This window comes from Salvelinus namaycush, chromosome 11 (assembly GCF_016432855.1).
Source record: "Salvelinus namaycush isolate Seneca chromosome 11, SaNama_1.0, whole genome shotgun sequence".
Lineage (NCBI taxonomy): Eukaryota > Metazoa > Chordata > Actinopteri > Salmoniformes > Salmonidae > Salvelinus > Salvelinus namaycush.
In genome coordinates this window covers 27,724,390-27,736,803 of record NC_052317.1, presented here as the reverse complement: position 1 = coordinate 27,736,803, position 12,414 = coordinate 27,724,390, and the positions used below count along the sequence as shown (strand labels likewise).

At 45.8% G+C, this 12,414-nt stretch overlaps 1 protein-coding gene across 1 annotated transcript in view; it reads left to right on the top strand.

The window, feature by feature from the left end:
• LOC120055320 (voltage-dependent R-type calcium channel subunit alpha-1E-like) overlaps positions 1-12,414 on the top strand; it is a 79,036-nt gene that overhangs the window by 35,378 nt on the left and 31,244 nt on the right. The window contains exons 18-24 of the mRNA XM_039003196.1: positions 4,588-4,658; positions 6,594-7,268; positions 7,389-7,732; positions 7,905-8,061; positions 8,651-8,780; positions 8,874-8,933; positions 9,211-9,317. Coding sequence (XP_038859124.1) covers positions 4,588-4,658; positions 6,594-7,268; positions 7,389-7,732; positions 7,905-8,061; positions 8,651-8,780; positions 8,874-8,933; positions 9,211-9,317 — 1,544 coding nt within the window. The remainder of the gene's footprint in view (positions 1-4,587; positions 4,659-6,593; positions 7,269-7,388; positions 7,733-7,904; positions 8,062-8,650; positions 8,781-8,873; positions 8,934-9,210; positions 9,318-12,414) is intronic.

Below are 12,414 nucleotides of genomic sequence, written 5' to 3'. Positions count from 1 at the left end.
CTCACTAAACACAAATGTGTCATTTGTAAATTATGTCTGAGTGTTGGAGTGTGCCCCTATCTATCCGTACAAAAATGTGCTGTCTAGTTTGCTAAATGTAACTAATTTTAAATGATTCATGCTTCTCCTTTTACTTTTGATAGTTAAGTATATTTTAGCAGTTATAAACTCAGAAAGAACTCAGAAAGAAACGTCCTCTCACTATCAACTGTGTTTATTTTCAGCAAACTTAACATGTGTAAATATTTGTATGAACAAAACAAGATTCAACAACTGAGACATAAACTGAACAAGTTCCACGACATATGACTAACAGAAATGGAATAATGTGTCCCTGAACAAAGGAGGGGTCAAAATCAAAAGTAAGAGTCAGTATCTGGTGTGGCCACCAGATGCATTAAGTACTGCAGTGCATCTCCTCCTCATGGACTGCACCAGATTTACCAGTTCTTGCTGTGAGATGTTACCCCACTTTTCCACCAAGGCACCTGCAAGTTCCCGGACATTTCTGGAGGGAATGGCCCTAGCCCTCACCCTCCGATCCAACAGGTCCCAGACGTGCTCAATGGGATTGAGATCCGGGCTCTTCGCTGGCCATGGCAGAACACTGACATTCCTGTCTTGCAGGAAATCACGCATAGAACGAGCAGTATGGCTGGTGACATTGTCATGCTGGAGGGTCATGTCAGGATGAGCCTGCAGGAAGGGTACCACATGAGGGAGGAGGATGTCGTCCCTGTAACGCACAGCGTTGAGATTGCCTGCAATGACAAAAATCTCAGTCCGATGATGCTGTGACACACCTCCCCAGAACATAACGGACCCTCCACCTCCAAATCGATCCTGCTCCAGAGTACAGGCCTCGGTGTACCTCTCATTCCTTTGACGATAAACGCGAATCCGACCATCACCCCTGGTGAGACAAAACCGTGACTCGTCAGTGAAGAGCCAGTCCTTTTTGCCAGTCCTGTCTGGTCCAGCGACAGGGGGGTTTGTGCCCATAGGCAACGTTGCCTTACAACAGGCCTACAAGCCCTCAGTCCAGCCTCTCTTAGCCTATTGCGGACAGTCTGAGCACTGATGGAGGGATTGTGCGTTCCTGGTGTAACTTGGGCAGTTGTTGTTGCCATCCTGTACCTGTCCCGCAGGTGTGATGTTCGGATGTACCGATCTTGTGCAGGTGGTCTACCACTGCGAGGACGATCAGCTGTCCGTCCTGTCTCTCTGTAGCGCTGTCTTAGGCGTCTCACAGTACGGACATTGCAATTTATTGCCCTAGCCATGTCTGCAGTCCTCATGCCTTCTTGCAGCATGCCTAAGGCACGTTCACGCAGATGAGCAGGGACCCTGGGCATCTTTCCTTTGGTGTTTTTCAGAGTCAGTAGAAAGGCCTCTTTAGTGTCTTAAGTTTTCATAACTGTGACCTTAATTGCCTACCGTCTGTAAGCTGTTAGTGTCTTAACGACCATTCCACAGGTGCATGTTCATTAATTGTTTATGGTTCATTGAACAAGCATGGGAAACAGTGTTTAACCTCTAACGCCTCACAAACCCGGATCCGGGATCCCCCCCATCACAAAAGCTGACTAGCATAGCCTAGCCTAAAGTTACAGGGATATCATAAAATAAAATGTTCATGAAATCACAAGTCCAAGACACCAAATGAAAGATACAGATCTTGTGATTCAAGCCATCATCTCTGATTTTTAAAATGTTTTACAGGGAAGACACAATATGTAAATCTATTAGCTAACCACGTTAGCAAAAGACAACACTTTTCTTACTCCACCATTTTCTTACTGCATCAGTAGCTATCACAAATTCGACCAAATAAAGATATAAATAGCCACTAACCAAGAAACAACCTCATCAGATGACAGTCTGATAACATATTTATTGTATAGCATAGGTTTTGTTAGAAAAATGTGCATATTTCAGGTATAAATCATAGTTTACAATTGCAGCCCCCATCACAACTCTCCCCAAAGCGACTAGAATAACTACAGAGACCATCGTGTATTAGCTAATTACTCATCATAAAACATTTCTTAAAAATACACAGCGTACAGCAGATGAAAGACACAGATCTTGTGAATATAGCCAATATTTCAGATTTTCTAAGTGTTTTACAGCGAAAACACAATATAGCGTTATCTTAGCTTACTACAATAGTCAGTCACACAGCAGCATTGATTCAAGGCAAAAATAGCAATAACGTTATAAACCACCAAACGCTATTAATTTTTTCACTAACCTTCTCAGAATTCTTCAGATGACAGTCCTGTAACATCATATTTGTAACGGTCGTCGTAATCCTCCTCCTCGGACGAGGAGGAGAGGCGAGAAGGATCAGACCAATACGCGGAGTGATTTGTGTCCATGATATTTTAATGACTCGAAACTGAACACGAAACAAAACTAACATAAAACAACCGACAAACAGTCCCGTGTGGCACGAATGCAGACACGCGATACAACCACCCACAAAACACACGTGAAACCCCGGCTGCCTTAGTATGATTCTCAATCAGGGACAAACGATCTACAGCTGCGTCTGATTGAGAATCATACCAGGCCGAACACAAAAACCCCAACATAGAAAAACACACATAGACCAACCCACCCAACTCACGCCCTGACCAACTAAATAAATACAAGAAAAAAGGAAAACAGGTCAGGAACGTGACAATATTACACAATTCATATAGAGTTGGTTCGAAAAGACATACAGTGTGCGTTACAGCCAGACTAGTGCCGCAATAATGGCGGACAAATACGTTTACATTTTTCCACATAAATACGGAATAACATCATAAATAGCTCTTACTTTTGGACGAGCTTCCATCAGAATCTTGGCGAAGTGGTCCTTTGTCCAAAAGAATTGTTGCTTGGTTGTAAAACGTCGTGTTCAACTTCGGAAATAGCAGCTAACAAGTAGCTATGAGGCCACAGCATGCCCAAATCTTCAAACTCAATACTAAGGAAATTCCGAAAATAGCAATATACTCGCATAAACTGATATAACTCGGTTTAAAATAACTTCGTTATGATGTTTCTAACACCTATAACGAATTAAATTACAGACGGATATATCTAAGGTCGATAACTGAGCGTTTCAAAACGCCATCCTGAGGTCTTGCTTTGCGTAATGGCGAGCGTTGAAAAGAGGGGACACCTCGCTCCTTGGCCTTTTATAACCTCTGAGTACTACGTAGAAAGTCCATTCCACTTCTCATTGGTTACTGACATCCAGGGGAAGGCGGGTGCAGTTCATGTCGACCCATAGGATACAAACAGAGCTTTAAACTGATCTGAGAGCAGAGCCTAGTTTTCAGACCTTCGCAGTTCCTGTCATGGATTTCGCTGTAGAAAGAGTTCTGTTTCACCCACAGACATAATTCGAACGGTTTTAGAAACTAGAGAGTGTTTTCTATCCAATAGTAAGAATAATATGCATATTGTACGAGCAAGAATTGAGTACGAGGCCGTTTAAATTGGGTACGCTTTTGTGCTATGTCGAAATGGCACCCCCCTAGTGGCAAGAAGTTGTTAAACCCTTTACAATGAAGATCTGTGAAGTTATTTGGATTTTTATGAATTATCTTTGAAAGACAGGGTCCTGAAAAAGGGACATTTCTTTTTTTGCTGAGTTCATTTACTTTTGATACTTAAGTATATTTAAAACCAATACTTTTAGACTTTTACTCAAGTAGTATTTTATTGGGTGTCTTTTACTTGAATTATTTTCTATTAAGGTACTTTTACTCAAGTATGACAATTGGGTACTTTTCCGACCACTGGATGCGCTTGTTTTGAGATCAAAGCTAGAGCTGCATGTAGCCACATGTGCACATTTTGTTCATATCCTTTGCTAGTTAGTGAGTTATTAGCCCAGTTATAGATCATTTGTAGTCAGCAATGGAGAAGTGATTGCTTCCTACAAGAGCACAAAAAGGGAAAAATTGTAGACATCTTTGAGAAGCGAGTAAGGTAAAAGCTTTTGTTTTGTCTTAAAGGGGCAGTGTTGTATTTTGAGACAGGATTGAATAAGCTAAGTAGCCAATAGGCAGAGGGTAGCATAATTTGTCTGATTCTCTGTAATAATGGTATGGGAATAATAATGCATTTTATTTTAGAAAGTGGTTTCTTGCATCAAACAGCACAACAACATATTCAGTCACCTCCTTGTCTGAAGGACAAGTGGATAATTTCCAAAAGTCTCATGGAATTTAAGCCTACATTGAACACCACACATTGGCTGCTACTGTAGGCTGAATGATAGAACAACAATTTCCATGCTAAAATGTTTATCCATTGTTTTTGATGGTAGGCTACTGGTAGGCCTACATTATGATCAAATAGCCACAGTAGCCTACTTGACCACCGTCTGAAATTAACTTAAAGCTGTTACAGCCTCAGTGTTTACAGTAAACGCGCGCTGGAAGTTGCACAGAATTTACACAACGTTCAAGTTTGAGCTCAGCGGACCTGAAATTTACTCAGTGCCCCAAAAAATGTTAGCTGCCCTATATCCTAAACTATTTGTGGGACTTAAATTTATTTTTGTGTTTATTTTACCTTTGTTAGGACGAAGAGGAGGAAGAGGAGTTTTTCAATGCAAGATACGCCAGAGGCACAGATGGCCCGATGTCTGAGTAAGTGCTCCGTTTATGCTTTTATTACAATGGCAAATGGTCAGGCACCTACTTTGGCCTAGTCTTGGTGAAGATTAGGAGGAGATTTGAAACTGAGGGGTGATCATCATGCGAACTCAATATCTATCGATTACACAGCCATAACACTCACAGGAAAACGCTGGTCTACTATACTCTTTGAGAATCTGGTGTAGGCGTAGGCAGAATGTTGATTTTCTTTGCATACAGCTGCATGATCAATCTTCAGGGTTAGAGAGGCATGTTCTGTGGGCTGTGTGTGGAAAATGAATGTGTACTTGCTTGTTACATAGCATGTGTAATGGAAATTGTATTAGGGAAATTAGGGATGAGGCACACGTCCAAGTTAAGACAAGCATCTTCGCTTTGAGTCGGATGTTGCTCTGGGGACTTGTTAATGATGTAATGATCTAATGTAGGATAATGCATGATTTTAATTAGGATATACGTTTTTGGTTTATTTGAGCATGTCAGTCAACTGTTAAATGAAGAAAGATAACAGGCCAGTCATACAAGCATGTTTTTTTATTTATTTAGGATTTGTTTATTTGGGAATATCAGTAAACAGATAAATTAAACCAAATGACAGGGCAATTATAGAGTATAAGCATAGTATAATGCTTAGTGTATAAGCACCACCAACCATTCTGCTCCCTCTGTAACAGGTACAGGTAGGGGGAAAAGGATGCATGGATTGTACTGTCCTCTGATCTTCTCCAGGCACGTTACACTGACTGTGTCATTTGTCTGTTACAACATATTTGAGTGTCAGTCCTATGTGTTTCAGAGCTATCAAGATGCCACTGCTTTTGATACGTATACTGTACTATGGTGTAATGTTATGTCATGCTGCTTCCATCATGTTGTCTTGTTACTCTATGCCTGTAATGTGGCACTAACCAAAATAAATACTACAAAATATAAGTAACAATTCTAGCACTGCCCTTGTAGGGTCAAGTTGAAACAATTTGTAATAACACTTGGATATTCACTGTTATTTGATAGGATTTATAAACATCCACTGTCACTACTGAGAAATAATATTTTTTCTAAGTGAACAGGATCCATTTATAGATCCATTTATCAAGCTGTCAAAGCCAAATCCCCATGGCAAATATACTAAATATTATAATAATACAAATAAAATAAGATAGAACCAAATATACTAGACTGGCATTACTGGCATGACCCTTGACCTGGTTTTGGACTGTGTCACAAGGATTGTTCTATTCTGTCTCTGTTCCAAAAACACTAATGTCTTGTTTTCAACCAATCACTCATTGAATACATGGATTACAAAAGAGTCTGAATACCGTAAGTAAAGTTGTCTGTCTGTCTGTACCCCTGTCACACCTAATTAAAATTCCTTTATCTTAGTAGAAGAAGTTTCTATATATCACAGTATTTCCCTATTTTAATCCTGCACTATTCCTTTTTGTTTTTGTGGCTTTTTGATTTTGTGTGCTTTCTTCCCAGGTATTTTCATCATTTGAATTTCAATCGAATTTCTGGATGTTTGCTTTATTTAGATGATAATTCAAAAATTTAATTGAATTCATCTTAAGCCATAAAACATACAATATCTCTGATTCAAAATGTTCATGGCAAATTGCTCTGTCGTGCAATTTTCGTACTTCATTATTGACATATTTACATACATAGATACTATGTTATATAATATGTAATATGTCTATACTCTATTTAGTGTGAGGTGTAACTTATCATTGATAAGTGTACATGTGACGTGGGCGAGATGCTGCCCTCTAGTGACGGGCTTTGTATTGTGTTCTGTAGGAGGAGGAGGCGGCCCTACCTCCGCAGGAAGAAGGCCATCCACAGGGGCCGTATGGCCGTCCCCGAGGAGGAGGAGGAGAGCACTGCTGGGGGCGGAGCCGACCAACCCCCCAATGGCACCAATGCCTTCTCCAACCGCCGTGACCGACGGAGGAGGGGGGGAGGAGGAGGAAGAGGAGGAAGGTCCGTGTGGGAGCAGAGGGCCAACCAGCTACGTAAGCGGCGCCAGATGGAGAGCCAGGAGGTCCTGTTCGGAGGCAGCCCCACCGAGGACACCACTGACACCCCTACCACCGCCTACCGCGCCCCCACCCTCTCCCCAGACGCAAGCCCCGGTCACCTGCCCGAGTCGCCCATGTCCGGGATCATGCCCATGCCTGAACCCCCGATGTCCATTGCCATCCCGCTACCGGAACCCCCAGACTCGGAGCCTGTGCCTCTGTTTACGTTAGCTGAAGAGAGAGCGGTGAACCATCGCCCCACAGGTGGGGAAAGGAGACACAGGGTGGCCCGGAAATCCAGGCCTGGTCCTGGGGGGGCGGAGGAGGGAGGGGCGGCGCGGCATAGGAGGCACCGTCACCGTGAGGCCCGGGCTGAGGCCAAGAGCAGAGAGTCCCCACATGAGGAGGTCAGCGAATCAGGCAGCCGCGAGAGGAAGATATTGGAAGAGAGGGAGGAGAAGGAGGAAAAAGAGGAGAAGGAGGACAAAGGAGAGTTCGCTGAGGTGGAGGGAGGAGTGTCAGGCAAGGATGAAGGAGGAGCCCTTATTATCAACTTAGAGAGTGAAGAAGAGCATCTGAGGTAAGACAGTGGTTCTAGGTTCCATTATTTTATGATAAGGGTTATGGCATTGTGATTATTGAGATTAGACTAAGTGTCTAAACACATGTACACATTCTCTTCCATACACCTCCTCTGCAGGGTGTGTATTGCAGACATCCCTGAGCCTCCCCTATGTGATAACTTCCCTGAGTACCTACCCCCACCCCTGCTGGAACTTCCACCCCAGATGGAGGAGGGTGAGGTGGGGGAGACTGGGCAGTGTGAGCCCTTGTCCCAGGACCCTCCAGTGGAGCCAGCCCCAGAGCAGTTCGCAGACCCCTCAGAGCTCCAGGCAGCAGCAGGGGTCAGTGACTCAGAGAACAACCAAGCCTCCCTGAACCTTGAGGAGGGTAAGGAGTCAGAGCAAGGCCCAGACAGCCAGACCAGTGTGATCATAGAAATGTCTGGAGCACAGCCACTGCTGGAGGTCACCCCCATGACAGGTATGGTGCTCAACATTTTACAGTAGTTCTTTGAAAGCAATGTAAGGGCCATTGACTGTTCTGTATGGTTTCCTGCTGGAACAAGGATGGTTACGATAACGATGGAACTTCTTTTGTCATGCTCGGGAAGAGCCAGGTCAAATAACAGGTTTTATCTTCAATTTACTTTTAGCTTTACACAGCAGCAAGGAGGTGGAGGTGTACCATCGTGAGAGGAAGGAGAAGAAGGAGGAGGAGGAGTCGCAGGTGGAGAAGGAGGAGGATGAGGAGGCTAGCCCGCCCAAACCTGTACCTCCTGGCAGCATGTTCCTCTTCAAGGCCTCCAACCCGTAAGACTCTCCTTCCTGCCCATGTCTTGGCATACATTCAAGTGCAGTATTAGTCTTTTCAGTTCAGTTCTATGTAAGGAGTGTTCTGTGGGGCTCCCGAGTGGCGCAGCGGTCTAAGGTACTGCATCTCAGTGCTAGAGGTGTCACTACAGACACCCTGGTTTGAATCCAGGCTGTATCATAACCGGCCGTGATTGGAAGTCCCATAGGGCGGTGCACAATTGTCCGGGTTTGGCCGGTGTAGGACGTCACTGTAAATAAGAATTTGTTCTTAACTGACTTGCCTATTTAAATAAAGGTAAAATAAAATAAAGGACTGAAGTTCAGAGTCTGAACCCAGTTAGAAAAGGCTACTGTGTTTATGCATCAGTCAGTGTGCTCTTACTGCACAAGTACACATTCACATACTCTCTCATACATTGTATCAGAAACACAAGTAATACATTGTATCAGAAACACAAGTAATCTTTTTTGAGACCATGTTTTCAGATACAATATAGTAGTCATTATATTTATCATCATTGTCGTCATGAGCGATCACTTGTGTTTCTGATACTGTTGACCATCTCTCCACTTTATTGATCTGTAGGATCAGGAGGATCTGTCACTATGTGGTGACCATGCGCTACTTTGAGATGACCATCTTGCTGGTGATCGTGGCTAGCAGCATCGCTCTGGCTGCTGAAGACCCTGTGTGCACCAACTCTGACAGAAACAGGGTGAGTTCAATTTTGAATCTGGAATGTTGCTATCAGTGATGTGGATGTGTGTATATCTTCTCACATAATTGTTGGATGTGTTGGCTTTTCTAGGTTCTCCGTTACTTTGATTACGTCTTTACTGGAGTCTTCACGTTTGAAATGATTATAAAGGTGGGATACTCAAAGAGAAGTGATCAATTATGATCAACTAAAATGATCAACTGAAACTATGCACAGAAATAAACATGTAACAATGTTTTCAGTGTAGTAACTTATGGTGTTATATGTACGTGTGTGTATCTATATTGTTGTTTGTTTGTGTGTGTGTGTGTGTCTATGTTGTTGTGTGTGTGTGTGCGTGTGTGTGTGTGTGTGTGTGTGTGTGTGTGTGTGTGTGTGTGTGTGTGTGTGTGTGTGTGTGTGTGTGGGTTTGTGGGGTGTCCTCCAGATGACTGACCTGGGACTGCTTCTTCATGATGGCTCCTACTTCCGTGACCTGTGGAACATTCTGGACTTCATTGTGGTGGTGGGAGCTCTAATCGCCTTCGCTCTGACGTGAGTTGGGTTGCAAAGTTACCGGTAATTTACCAAAGTTACCGGAGTCTTCTGTAATTTTGGTAATTAACAGGTAATCTATGGTAATTTTGGTATTTTATACTTTAATAACTTTTGAAGTTTTTTATTTATTTATCTGTGTCCATATTGTGCTAGTGGATAGACCATACGATTCAAGATAGCCTAATTAATGAAAAAAGCATCGAATCAACAATGGCATTATTTTCAATTGACTCTGCAACTCTTCCAACTTTTTTTACCTTTTTGCTGCCACTAGTTTTCCACCAAAACATTTACAACAAATACATATAGACATAGTAAAATAAATAATAAAAGTGTGTAATATGTGAAGTATATTTAATTCTGAAAACCTCATATTAAACACCAATGGAATTCACTAAGTTTATGGTTTATATTTAGGATAATGTTTTACAGTTTTGTCATTCTATTTTTTTGCTATCTTAACTGTATTTAATTATTTTATATACAGTACCAGTCAAAGTTTCAACACCTACTCATTCAAGGGTTTGTCTTTATTGTTGTCACGTTCCTGACCTGTTTTCTGTTAATTTTGTATGTGTTTAGTTGGTCAGGGCGTGAGTTGGGGTGGGCATTCTATGTTTTGTGTTTCTATGTTTAGGTCAGGTGTAATTAGCCTTATATGGTTCTCAATCAGGGACAGGTGTTTGACGTTTCCTCTGATTGAGAACCATATAAAGGTAGGCTGTTCACACTGTTTGTTTGTGGGTGATTGTCTTCTGTGTCTGTGTATGTTGCACCACACGGGACTGTTTCGGTTTGTTCGTTCGTTTGTTGTAGTCTGTACCTGTTCGTGCGTTCTTCGTGTTATATGTAAGTTCACATAGTTCAGGTCTGTCTACGTTCGTTTGTTATTTTGTAGTTTGTTGAAGTGTTATTTCGTGTTTCGTCGTTTGTTTAAATAAATAAATAATGTCTACATTCCACGCTGCGCTTTGGTCCAATCCCTACTCCTCCTCTTCGTCCGAAGAGGAGGAGGACAACCGTTACAGAATCACCCACCAACCATGGATCAAGCAGCGTGAGAGGAACCAGCAACAGCGGAAAAATAACCAGGACTCGTGGACATGGGAGGAAATATTGGACGGAAAGGGACCCTGGGCTCAACCAGGAGAATATCGCCGCCCCAAAGCTGAGCTGGAGGCAGCGAAAGCAGAGAGGCGGCGTTTCGAGGAGCTAGCTCGGAAGCAGGAGAAGGATCTGGGCTACACTACGTGGGAGGAGATCGACAGGTGGGCGATCAACCCAGGGCGAGTGCCGGAGCCCGCCTGGGATTCTCTGGCGCAGTGCGAGGAGGGATACCGGCGAATGGAGGCAGCACGACGACGCGGTAGGAAGCCTGTGAGTAAACCCCCAAAAAATTATTGGGGGGGGGGGCTAAGAGGGAGAGTGGCGAAGTCAGGTAGGAGACCTGCGCCCACTCCCTGTACTTACCGTGGAGAGCGAGAGTACGGGCAGACACCGTGTTACGCAGTAGAGCGCATGGTGTCTCCTGTACGTGTGCATAGCCCGGTGCGGGTTATTCCACCTCCCCGCACTGGCAGGGCTAGATTGAGTATTGAGCCGGATGTCATGAAGCCGGCCCTACATATCTGGCCACCAGTACGTCTCCTCGGGCCGGCTTACATGGCACCAGCCTTACGCATGGTGTCCCCGGTTCGCCTACATAGCCCGGTGCGGGTTATTCCACCTCCCCGCACTGGTCGGGCGACGGGGAGCATACAACCAGGTAAGGTTGGGCAGGCTCAGTGCTCAAGGGAGCCAGTACTGCCTGCACGGTCCGGTATTTCCGGCGCCACCTCCCCGCTCCAGCCCAGTACCACCAGTGCCTACACCACGCACCAGGCTTCCAGTGCGTCTCCAGAGCCCTGTTCCTCCTCCACGCACTAGCCCTATGGTGCGTGTCTCCAGCCCAGTACCACCAGTGCCTACACCACGCACCAAGCCTCCTGTGTGTCTCCAGAGCCCTGTACGCACTGTTCCTTCTCCCCGTACTCGCCCTGATGTGCGTGCCCTCAGCCCGGTAACACCAGTGCCGGTACCACGCACCAGGCCTATAGTACGCCTTGAGAGTCCAGTGTGCCCTGTTGTTGTTCCCCGCACTAGCCTGAAGGTGCGTGTCCTTAGCCCGGTACCTCCAGTTCCGGCACCACGCACCAGGCCTACAGTGCGTCTCAGCCGGCCAGAGTCTGCCGTCTGCCCAGCGGCGCCTGAACTGCCCGTCTGCCCAGCGGCGCCTGAACTGCCCGTCTGCCCAGCGGCGCCTGAACTGCCCGTCTGCCCAACGCCGTCTGAACTGTCCGTCTGCCAAGCGTCGCATGAACTGCCCGTCGGTACTGAGCCTTCAAAGCCGCCCGTCTGCCATGAGCCTGCAAAGCCGCCTGTCTGCCATGAGCCTACAGAGCCGTCCGCCAGACAGGAGCCGCTAGAGCCTTCCGCCAGACAGGAGCAGCCAAAGCCTTCCGCCAGACAGGATCAGCCAGAGCCTTCTGCCAGACAGGATCAGCCAGAGCCTTCTGCCAGACAGGATCAGCCAGAGCCTTCCGCCAGACAGGATCAGCCAGAGCCTTCCGTCAGACAGGATCAGCCAGAGCCGTCAGCGAGCCATGACCAGCCAGAGCCGTCAGCGAGCCATGACCAGCCAGACCCGTCAGCGAGCCATGACCAGCCAGAGCCGTCAGCGAGCCATGACCAGCTAGAGCCGTCATCCAGCCATGACCAGCCAGAGCCGTCATCCAGCCATGACCAGCCAGAGCCGTCATCCAGCCATGACCAGCCAGAGCCGTCATCCAGCCATGACCAGCCAGAGCCGTCATCCAGCCATGACCAGCCAGAGCCGTCATCCAGCCATGACCAGCCAGAGCCGTCATCCAGCCATGACCAGCCAGAGCCGTCATCCAGCCATGACCAGCCAGAGCCGTCATCCAGCCATGACCAGCCAGAGCCGTCATCCAGCCATGACCAGCCAGAGCCGTCATCCAGCCAGGATCCGCCAGAGCCGTCATCCAGCCAGGATCCGCCAGAGCCGTCATCCAGCCAGGATCCGCCAGAGCCGTCA